The 12394-nt window shown below is 34.8% G+C and overlaps 1 protein-coding gene across 1 annotated transcript in view; it reads left to right on the top strand.

Annotated features, from left to right (window-relative positions):
* The window catches only part of VPS13A (vacuolar protein sorting 13 homolog A), a 105765-nt gene extending 93665 nt beyond the window's left edge, over window positions 1–12100 (top strand). Inside the window, exons 69-72 of the mRNA XM_054002516.1 lie at window positions 5192–5277; window positions 5885–6008; window positions 7397–7471; window positions 9284–12100. Coding sequence (XP_053858491.1) covers window positions 5192–5277; window positions 5885–6008; window positions 7397–7471; window positions 9284–9334 — 336 coding nt within the window. The 3' untranslated portion in view covers window positions 9335–12100. The remainder of the gene's footprint in view (window positions 1–5191; window positions 5278–5884; window positions 6009–7396; window positions 7472–9283) is intronic.
* The last annotated feature ends 294 nt before the right edge of the window (window positions 12101–12394 follow it).

Here is a 12394-nt window from a genome sequence, read left to right as displayed (position 1 = left end):
AGGAGTTTTGCATTCTGAATAAAGCTGCTGTTCTAATTTTTATTGTCTTGCTGTGGCCTTAGATTTAAATGAGAACCATGACCACAAATTCCCACTGATTTTAATAAAACCAGGTTGATTTCAGAGTTACTTTTCAGCATGGCTAAATGGAATCTGAATACAGATGCTAACACATCATGGACATTGCACATTAGGATAACTGAAATGAGGAAGTAGGTAATAAAGGATTATCAGTCATTATTATTCATAAATGATGAAAGAATTTTGCATGGTGAAAAGTGAATGTTTTACATGTTACTTTTTCTTTAACGGTTTTTCCCCTTATTTCACACTCATTCAAGCTAAGAAGTTGCCTAGGAATTGCTTAGAACTATTAAATGTTTCTGTGGGGAAGATTGGATAGGTAATTATACCAGGTTAGCCTCCTGAAATTAGCAATTCTACAGCTTTTGAAAAAATTACCTTGTAATTTGAGCTGAAAAATGCATTCAGGGTTAGAGTTTGTAGCAACGACAGTGGATTGCCTTCAGAATTCACACATTTGGACAGTGACCGGTTCACAGGGAAATATGCCGGTAGTCCAGATGAAAATTAATTTGAGCATCAAGCGAGAACAGCAATTTATAATGACTTTTTAAGCAGTAACAGCCTTTTCAGTGTTTTTTTACATACTGTTTCATCTGACTGAGTTCAAGAAGATTGTCAAACATTCTGACTTAAGTATCACATATACTACTAGAATTTTTTAGAACTATTACCAGAAGATTCATAGATTTTAATTTTTGCCTCCAGTACTTAATTTTGCTCTGTATCATTTCTAACTTTTTCAAAGGCCTTTCAGCTTGCTTCTCATTACATTAAGAGGGTGTGGTGTGATCTGTCCAAGTGCAGAGATACCACTTTTAAGACACTGAGCATATTTGCATATATATGCACAACTGATCACTTTTACTGTTAGATTATTGCAGTGACACCTAAGTAATTGTACTACAGGTAAGAATTTGCAAAGGAGGGGATCTCTTCTTGTGTTACTTCTGAAGCTGCTTTACAGCTTCTGGAGTGTCTTTTTTTAATAGATTTGCATATAGTTAACCAGGTGATTAAAATGTTTTTAATTTGAAATACAGACAGTGCATTTTAAAGATTTGTATGTGTTTTCTTCCAATGCTGAAACTAACATTGAACAAAAAATGACTGATTAATGTTACCTACCATAGTTTTGCATCACCAAACAGTGGTCCAAGTTGCTGTCTTTCTCCAAACAATAGCTACATACCATAAAAGTTTTAAGAACTATTTATGCATCCTTATTGAGTGATCAATTATATATTGTCTTATGTTTGAGTTGTGTAAGGCACTTTGGTAGCAGAGTGCAGTAGTGAGCTTGTTACAAGAATTGTCAGCAATCTCCCTCTATGATATATTTCCTAATGAATAGGTAAAAGTCTAATGCTAAAAGGGATAAAGTTTGGAAATAAAATGTAGAAAAATCCAAAGGCATAAAATTTAAAAGTAGTTACTGCTTAGCATTAGCAAGTTCTTGTTCCCTTTATAAATAGCCTGTGCAGCATTTCCTTGTGTTTTATTTCCCAATTAACTCCTGTTACCTACGAAACTATAAACACAGATAGTTTATGATTTTTGACTCATAGCTAACAATGCGGGCTAGCTATGTCAGTGTATGCCACATGCCAACAATGTTTTTGTGCTCCACAAATCACATCTGGGAACTTTGAGAATGAAACACTTGTTGTGGAATTTGGCATAGGTTTAAGTAGCTTTTGTTTAAGGTTGTTGCTTGTGCAATAATAATTTTGCACAATAATTTGCTTGTGCAAAAATAATTAAGTACTGTACTTCCATAATAATTTTCACAATTCCCAATTTGTTATCTGTAAGCTGAGAAGGTTACAGCAGGGGGACATGACTAGTTGAAAATTACCTAGCAAGCTAATCAGAAGACAGAAAGAGGACCCCTTTCCTAAGTCCCACTTAAAGGGGATTAATATTTGGATTGAGAGCCTTACTTCTGTGCTATGCAAAGCATAAAAAGGTTACTTTCTCCAGCATGGGAAATCCTCTCCATCCTAATAAGGCTAAATTGCTAAATGCTTTTACCTATACTTACTTTGAATAGAACAGAGATACTGGTCATTCTGTGTGATATTTATATTTTTGGTCAGTTAGAGTAATTTGTGTCATTGTCAAAATGTCTTGCAGTTAAGTGAAGTATATTCTATACCTATTCTGAACCACCCTTGCTCTTTCCACATGTTTCTTTAAGTTCTTATCAACCCTCTCTTCCATTTCCCTGTCATTCTTTCTAGGCCACTAAGAAAGGCCATCAGTGTTGTTGTAGTTTGACATGAAAGTAAATTTTTTTTCTAAGAAGTTAGGTCAAACCAATCAGTACTTAGGTTTAGATATTAGCACCTGGAGTGACCACTAAAAGTATAGACATGCATATACTGCGTGTCTATAGGTCTAGAACCGAGCCAGCTCCTGCAGACAGAAAGGTAAAGAGAAGCAGAAATACCTTTGTCCCCACCCCCCAGAGGGAAAGTGACACACAGCCTGACTGCACCTGAAATTTACCAGCAGAAGAGATGCAGAAAGGGGGGAGATAATGCCCAGTGGGAGACTGGATGCTAGACAGAGATTTCAGCCGTCCAGGGAGTCTGAACTTTTAACCCTTTCTGGGAAATGAGGGCTTTGTAAAATATTACTCCTCCTTAATTTATAGTAGGAAAGAGATAGTCTGGGACCTGACATGTTAGAAAAAGAAATTTTTAAATAGGAGGAGATGATAGAGTAGCTTTTAGCTAGACTTTTCCTGTTAGCCATAAACTAAACCAAAATCTCCTGCAATAGAGACTGCATTTTAGAGAGATGCAGTAGTGACCCAAAAATACCTGCTTCAGCAACCACCAGCGAAAAAATAGCAAGAACAGAGAAAAGTTGAAAAGAGAATAGTGATGCCTTCTGTCTTCAAAAAGATGATCTCTGTTCTTAAACCCTTAGCCCCAGGGGAAAATGGGGGGGACTGTAGTCCCAAATAAGAAGCTAAACTGTTGTATCTTTATGTCTGTGGCAAAGCATCCTTAAAAAAGCCCTGTAAACAGTCTGTCCATACACAGTAGTGAGAGCACTGTAACATAGAAAGGAGAGTGTCACACTAGCAAATTTTCTCCAGGCAGTTGCCATGTGTGACAGGGAAACACAGGAGGTAGCAACTGTGTTTCCTGGGGGGTCTGTGGTGCAAAATAGACTTCTCTCTCCCTTAATAATAGATGATCTGAAGGGTGGTAATTTGATCAGGAATCCCAAGTGATGTTTCATAGTAGGTGTTTTAGAAATTGAGAAGAAAAGGGGTGTTTTAAAAAGTCTTCATCCTAAATTTAGTTCATGTGTTTTCTGTAGTAGTAGTTTAATAAAGTTTTTTTCCCTTTGTTATTAAGCTTAAGCCTGCTCTGCTCTGTTCCTGATAACATCTCACAACATTTATTTAAGAAAATGTATTTCCATGAAAGCGCTGGCATTGCGCCAGTGTCAAACCATAACAAGTGTACAGACCTAGACTAGTAGCTTGACCTGTGGGTCAGGTAGCCTATCCATGCTGTCCATAGTCTGTCCATATAGCCTCCTTTGTCTTCTAACCATCCAGCATGTTATGTACCTGCATGCTATGTTCTTCTAACCATCCAGCATGTTATGTGCTGGAATGCAGTAGGGGCTACCTTTTAGGGAGTTTTTTTTCAGTTATTTATTTATTTAGGTCCAAGCTTCTAATACAAGAAGCAGGGAGAGACACATTTCAGAGGCAGAGCAATGCCTTGATAAAGCTTGAATAAGATATTTCCAAAAATTAAAAGGAAAAAAAAAAAAAAAAAGCTTATTTTCCAAGCCCTTAGTTTCTCATTTCTTAGGCCATTCTTCTTGCAGAATTCATCCTGCTCCTGATACTAGCTCTTGCAGAAATAAATGGAAGCAGTGACTTCTCTAAGTAGGTGTGTGACCAATAGCTGTGATTTTGTAGCCTGAAAGAGATGGGGGAAGAGAAACAATTGGAACCTTCTAAGAGCTTTTTTGAAAACTCTCTTTAGGGTTACCTGCTACTCAAACATTCATGCATTTTAGTCATGAAAGAATCAGTATCTTTGGGGAAGAGATAATTTTTAAAAAGTCTGTGCAATTGTGGAATTATCCACACACTCAAATTTGAAGTTTTTTACACTAATTAAATGTCTTCATCATTTTCCTGTGTTGGGGAACACATATTAAATGGCTTTGCTTTCTTAACTGTTTTCAGAACTAATCTAGATATTTTTAAAATTTTGGCATACATATCTGAAGCTATATGTTTGTAGTTAAAACTTTATTGAATCATACGGGTATGTACTAATCTGCTGTTGCTTCCAAGTTGTAACAGCTGGGAAGCACGCGAGCAGTTGTGTTGCTATTCCCAGCCGAGATGCAGCAATATTAATTTGACCACTAATCACTCACTGCTCAGGAAGTCAGAAATCCAGTGGTTACTGAGTCATGTGAGAGGTCCAGGGCTTCTGTTTTTAAAAAGTCATTAATCCGATGTCATCAATATTTTAAATATATTGCTCATTAAAAGTATTCTGCTACAGTATTCACATTAATTGTAGGAAATGGTTTAGTTCATGAGTAAACAAAAGAATGTAGAGGAATGCTAAGTACTACTTCAAGCGCATTATTGTTAGTCCCACTGTCTACATGATAATGATGCTTATATACAGCTAGGTATAGATTTATTTTCAGAGTTAATTAGCCACTGTTTTGGAGGCAATGTGATAAAGTAGGAAAGGAATCTTTATTTTGTTTGCTGTCTCAGAAATGTATTAGTTAGTAGAAGTTCAGTGTATACCAAAAGTGTGTAGAAAACTGAGTCCTGACATTTTTAGAGAAATTATATTATTCCTTGTCAGTTTTGGTTAGGATTGATTATTATTTACATAGGTGTATTAACAACAACCAATTAGTTATGAACATTAGCTATTACAGATGTTAGTTATATTCTGACTTAATGAAAGTAGCCTTTTATTTAAAAGCCTGTGCTTTATGCTTTGTTACGGTTTGTATTTTTGGAGCATAAATAACTTCTAAGCACAAAATTAGTACATTACTAGCATATTCAAAGCTATAAAACTTTTATCTCTTTTAGAAAATTGAAAATGGAAGATTTGCAAAACTCAGATATATTGCACATGCTATGGTCAACAGTACAGATCTGTTAATGGTAACAAAAAGGTAAACAATTTTGACTCTGAATAGTATATACTTAAAATAGTCATAAAAATGTGCATGCCTTGATGATTGCTGATCAGTAACTATACTGTCACCATATAGGTAGACAAAATAATGGGGAAGGCATGCCTCGTGTGCTGGTAATAATCTTCAACAGTGCCACTGTTTTTAGTAGGAGAGTGTTCAGTGTTATTTCTCTCGTATTTAAGAAGGGAAAGAAATACTGATTTTAACATTTCTTTAGCCAAGAAGGATTTGTTATAAACTGGGTTAGGCCAAAATTAACTGAACTGTGGGATTCACTTACAATGGTGTATTGAGGGAAAGAAAGGATAATACAGGAACAGTCAATGTCTAGTAGTGGAGTATGAGGCATCCTTCTCAAATACAGCTTGAAGTAGTGTTACAGTTTTGCTATGAAACACTGCATTTTAAATGTTAGAGGGAGTTTCAAAATTCACTCTTTTGGAAACTGTGCTGTATAGTTAGAGATCATGAAATGAAACCTATTTTACAATGACAAATGAACTCACTAGAGCAAGGGTAACATGATAACTTCTAAGTATTTTTACATTAATTTTTAAAACTGCTTTTATTTTCTGGTGCCTAGTGGTGTGTTATTTGTGACAAAAGGGGCCTTTGGACAGCTGACATGTGAATGGCAATACACTTACGATGAATTTACCAAAGAACCATTCATTGTCGATGGTCGAAGATTGCGCATTGAAGCCAAGGTACATTACTCTTACCATGTTTAGTTGTCTTTTTGTGTTACTATTTATGAAATTGAATTTTAAATTTCTGTTCACTCTCCTCTGAATTCTTGATCTCCTTTGTATTTGAGATGTACTCAGAGAAAGGAGTTGAAACTTGTCATGGGTGAACTCCTCAGATAATTAGTCACTGACTGTTTTAAGCAGGATAGTGACTTGGTCTTTGCAGATGAGATTGTTCCTTGATCTGTAGGAATTTTTTGTTGCCCCAGTTCATGGTGTATTCATAGTCTGGAAAATGCAGATACAACCAAAGGCTCAGAAGATTGCAGAATATTTTTATTATGCTCTCTGGGGCATATAATAAGGTTTATTGTCTTCAAACTGACCATAATGACATATATTCCTTCTCAATACAAATTGAAGAATTTTGCTCGTAGTTGCAATTTTTCCTTAAAAAATCCTTTAAATTCTTTTCCCTGGTAAGCTGGCAAAGGACATAAGGAGAAAGATGACCACCAATGGCTATTTACAGAGGCGATTTCTTAACAAAAAATCTTAAATTCTTACTGATATGTTAACTGAACTGAGTTTCATTCAGTAAGTTTCTCTGCCAGTATTTTGTTTCTGTTTTTAATAAGCTGCACATGTGTAATTGCACATATTGGTTATCAGGACAGTCTTGATGGTGCACAACGTCATTCAGTTTTTCACTCAGATTATTTGTTTCTATTGCAGAGAGCATGAAAGGCAGAGCCATATTGGTTTGGAATCCTCCAAACTGGATTTCTGACTGCAAGTGAACTTTTACAGGATGAAATAATTCTTAGTGTTTCTGCCATTTCAGACAATGCTGAATAACATATCCATCTTTACCCCTACACAGCAGTCATTTCAGAATCCATTAACATGTCTGCAGTATCCTCTTTATTGAAATCTGTGGTTGAAAACTGTATTTTGCAAATAACTCCTTACGATTTTCTTTCTGAAGCTTAAGTTTATGTTTTCAGTACCTGTGTCCACTACTTGCAAGTCAGTATTGGTGGAATGTCCACTCAAGTAATGACTTGAAGGAGAATTACAAATTACAACCTTGGGGAGTAATGGATTTTGCTACCACATGTACATTATCTGCCTTCCATTCCTACACACGTTTTATAGACCCTTATCCAGGGACTCCATGGTAAAAAGGGGAGTCTGTTACTGCTGGACTGTTCACCTACTGTGCTTTCATGCAGAAAATGGCCTCTCTCAGGGTATGTGCATGTGATGCAAACATACTCAGATGACTGTTCTTGGTACACGTGGCTGTTTGAACCATTATAGCTGCCTTGATAGTAAATAGCATCCTAATCTTAAATTCTGAAGTAACTAATTCAATTTTGAATTACTGCTTTGGTTTTTTTTAGGAACGAGTTAAGTCTGTCTTCCATGCCAAAGAATTTGGAAAAATTATTAATTTTAGAAGTCCAGAGGATGCTAAGGTAAAATCAAAATACAATTAAAAATATAGTTACTGTTTAAAAGTATAACAGAAAAACTCTTAACCTGAAACTATGTATAGTTAAAATTCAGTATTTCCACCTATCCATTACAGACATGGAAATAGCAATAATCTACTCAGTACAGTCAATTCCAACACCAGTCAAAAATAGTCAATTCCAACACCAGACTTTTCCCTACATACATCTTCTGAATTACAGCAGTCTGACAAAAGATTGATTAAACAGTAATGCTAACAAAAATGAAACAATCTAGAATATTAATTAGAATTTTAATAGACCAAAATTACTTGTAAATTACTCCTAGTTTTGTTCCAGGTGGTGGGCAGGGGTTCAATGTTACTGCTCTGTTCTTTAAAATACAGGGTTTTTTGAAGAATGAAGAAAAATCCTTAGTAAAAATACCAGTAGTTTATGTGATATATGATATTGCTGCTATTGTTACACATTTTCTATATAACATATTCATTTTGACATCATTAGTTTTAACTGTGACAGTAGGAACAGTTCAGATCTGCTACCAGAAGGTAGGTACTTGTCAAAGTTCTGCCATGTTTTTAACTAGTGTAGCTAGTAATTTTCACAAAAAAAAAAGAATGCATCTTGTGTATATTTCAGAGATATGTGGTTCCCTGGGATCATGGTTTGAGACAGCTTGCAAAAATTTCATTCTCTCGTTAGTTTAAGTTGATTTTACATCTTCTCATCAGTTTAGGCTGCTTTTGTCTTTGTGAGGTTAGTTTCTAGTTATAGGTACGTGATACCACTTAACTCTTAGCTCGGGAAGGTAAGGGCCCTGTGCTGAATTTCACTTACCTGTAATCTTTGGAGCTACTGAGGTTTTACATTTTTTTCTTTTTGGCTGTGTGGAACAAGGGTGGGCAGTGCTGAGGTCCATTAGTCTCTCTGGGAGAGGAATCCCATCTATGCCCAAGCTAAATCAGGAACTATTCCAAAAGTGAAATTAGTACATTATATTACATATACCACAAGTCTTAGGTAAGGGAAGGAAAGGTAAAAAAAAATGAATACACCTTTTACAAAAATACTGGGGTGTTTATTTTCCTAGAGTTGCCCAGGAGTCTCACAAAACCAACATAAATGTTCATATGAGGGAATAGAACCTGATACAGTAGTAGGTTCTGATTTGTAATAATCTACTCTCCTTTCTTCAAAGCGGTATGCACACCTTTTATGGCAGACCCTTGATACAACTTCATTTCCTACTCTAGATTTCCATCTCACTGCCCTTTCCCCCAGACCTCCTTTTTTTTTTTTTTCTTAATAGTCTTGGGAAACTAATTTCCCTTTTATGTGAACATTCCAATATGAAATTCCTTAAACAAAAGAAGATACAGTTAAAGAAAGTTTTTTTTTTAAATAACCTATCACACTGCTGCAACCTATTATTGTCTTCTGTCTGTTGTGATCCTCACTTCTCTGTTGTCATCTGTGATTTGTCTAGAGCTGTAGATGAAAGCAGAGCCAGGATGGGGGTTAGATGTTGGTCTTCTGTTTTTTTCAAATCTTACTCCTTGAAGTGCAAACCAGGAAACAAGTTTAATGTGCATGGTATCAAATGTTGAATATTGGTGCTTAAATGGCTCCATTTTCATGTTAGAAAGCCAGGGGCTTATACTCTACAGAAGAATTTTTAACACTGTGTTAAAACTTGGTTAGGAAAAGAACAGGTAGAAAAGACAATGAAATGACAAAAACTAGTCCAGTTTTCAGCTGCTTTGTCCATTTTTGTACCACAGAAAGATTTTAATATTTGCTTTTTTCTTCACACAGTGGATCCTTTCTAAACTAGAAGAAGTACGAGAGAATCAGCCAAAATTGTAATGAATGGAGAAGCACCAAGATGAAGAACACTCAACAGCTACCTTTTAATTCCTCTTTCACAAGCAGAACTGTTTGAATGTCATCAACAAAAGCAAAAACAGGAAGGAGGGAAGATTTGTCCAGTTATTTATTATGGTCACAACATTCTATATCAGAAAAGTAGATGATGTTAGATTAAAAATTATGTAATCATAAAAAAAAATCTGCCAAGTTTTGTCTTGGTTTCCTTGATTTTTTAATGTAAGAATTTCAGATTTCATTTTTTATATAAGCAGTATTATACTGCTTATTATATACTATATATATATATAAGTGAGTTTGTCTTAACCTTTGATACTGAAATTGAACTCTGGAATAATTCTTATGATAGTATTTGGAGCAATTCTACCAGTTTTGATTTGATTGTGATAATTAGTAGTTACTTTATGTTTTGGTTTTAATATGACTTGGGGCTGTGTTGAAATACAAATTTCTCTGTCAAAGGAAATGTTAACATAATCACTAGTGTTACAACTCGAAATATAAGAAGGAATCAGAGAATTTCAATTTAAGTCACGAGTGGCTGCCTAGTTTGCAATATTAGGGGTTTTTCTAAATGAATGGACTAGGTCACAATTAATTTATAGTACAGTGTTGCTTTTATTTTTTTTATATCCTCCTCAAGGAGATGTTGCAGCACCTCTATCAATTATTACAGAAAATGTAACAGTTTACAAAAATGTGTATTGGGGAGAATTAACTCTGCACTAAAAATATTAATAAAAGCCTGTTATTAGTTAATAAGTTAGTAACAGTTTTGCAACTCAAGAAGGAGTTTATGGGGTTATAAGTGCACTGTTGCATACCAAATATAAATGCCTTGAATTACACAATATTGTGTGCTAAGAAAACACTAGTGGAGTCAAATATATATTAAATAATACATATAATATGTCACAGTTGCTTCTATTAACTTTTCTTACCAAGGAAACTTCTTTGTTTCATACCCAGACAGCAGCATTTTATTAGCTTGAATGTCTGCAATTCTGTTTATTTCTTAGATGTAGTAGTCATAATATTGTTGAATGGCTGTTTACTGCAGTTGATACAAAAACTACATGAAACAATACTGTGTTACATGAAGGTTTCCATAAATCCCCATAGCAAAGTCTTCAAAATATCTTACACATATAGAAAGCACCTACTGCCAAAATATGATTTTCAGACAATAGTTTGGATGTTTATAGCTACAGGATAGGATTCTAACATTGTTGGTGATGCTTGAAGTATCCAGATTGTTCCATTATTGTAAATCTAAAACAACTAGCATGTAACCTTTATTTGCAGATATTTAATTTACTGTAAGGAAATTAAATTGGTATTGAGTAACCATTTAGCAGGTTACAAAAATACAGGTAATCTTGTAATTTTCCCCATAAATTGTAAATTAATCAAAATATTATAAGGGGATTCAAAACTGTTACAATGATGGTGTTACTTCAATCATTCTGTACTCCAAGTACATACTAAGAGTATTACCTCAGGTTATATCATGCCAAACTTCCATACTTTGCCTTAGATAAGTAGTGGTTTTAGGTGCACTGAGTACCATTCTTTATCTGTCTCTTGTTTTTCATCTGTCATTTCTGTCTTAGGCATTATAGTTCATTTAACAGCCTCATAGTGTTCTTGATAAAGTGTGTGGTCTCCTCTGCATCCCCAGCATTTACAGACTACCTGCTGTATATTTCACTTAAATGCATCATGTGTGTACTTAGTACATTCCCATTTGTGTGTAGCTTTTCCATTTACCTGATTCTAAATATTTTCTCTCCACAGAGCCTCTATTTTAATTATTTCTTACATTTATTTTGCCAACAAACTCTGATTCTCAAATCTCAGCTGGCTCTTTGGTAATATTTAAGCACATTAACTCTTAATGCTGAAGGATTTCTTTTAAATGTGCGTATTTGTGGTTAAGCAGCTAATGTTTTGGAAAACATAACAATTCCCCCAGAATGGCATTTTTATTATAGACTATAAAATATTTTGATCTTCTAACTAAAAGCCTTAAGACAGGATCTGAAATGTCCACAAGTCAGTGTGGGACTTTTCTTCCATGTCTCTTGGTTTCCACTTTTAATGAAAATATGATTTTCTATAGGTCTCTTTCCTAGTCCTTTTGACTTTGTTTTTTTAATAAAGCTTTCTCCATACAGTCATGAAAGAATTTTGCCATTTCTTGGCAAATGCCAATTTTCTCCTTTAGCTATGTATTACCCCAGGGTGAAGAGAAAGGAATTTAGACTTGTGCCATTGTGTAATTTTCTGGATTGCTGCAGGTTGTATGAGATGTCTACTCTGCTGTGCCTCATTCCTTATTGCAATATGCATATTTTTTTCAACAAGAAGGCTGAATAGTTATGTTAATTTTTATTGAAAGTGTATATGCAACTAGAAAAGGGGATCTCAATAAACATTAAATGTAGGCATTTGGTTCTGCCCATTGTGGTGTTTAAAAGTGTATCTTAGCCTTTACTGAAATGCTGAAGAACCGCTCCTCTTCTATATGACTCTTATGTAAACTTAAAGCATTTGAGAAATGTCATTTGGGATCTCAGTTTGCTAAGAGTTACAATTACCTCTAAGAAATTGCTGAAACATTCGTAAGTCTGATTGTTGCACTTCCTTTTTGTTCAGCTGCATGGCTTCATGGCATGGCTCTCTTGGTTTCTGCCCCATCCTGCCCCCCCTTCTTAATCTTGAATAAAGTTAAACTGAATTTTATTTGACTGAAATGTGATTATTACTTGCTTTCTTTATGTACTGCTTTAATTAACAGATAATACAATTCATTATTCAGAAATTCATAGGTCAAGTCAAATCCTGTCTCTGAGAACACATAGTCAAACTTCTTTTGCAGCCAGAAAAGAGAATTTTGGATTTTAGAATTTACCTTTGGTTTATTGTTTTAAGACAAGTTTTTAGTAACTGGATTAACATGTATAAGTTCCTTTTTTAATTTTTTTTGAGGTGTGGGGTTTTTTTGGCTGCTGATTTTTGTTGGTTTTTTTCCTTCTG

Source organism: Vidua macroura, chromosome Z, assembly GCF_024509145.1.
Source record: "Vidua macroura isolate BioBank_ID:100142 chromosome Z, ASM2450914v1, whole genome shotgun sequence".
NCBI classification, from domain to species: Eukaryota; Metazoa; Chordata; class Aves; order Passeriformes; family Viduidae; genus Vidua; species Vidua macroura.
This window is presented reverse-complemented; position numbering and strand designations above follow the sequence as displayed.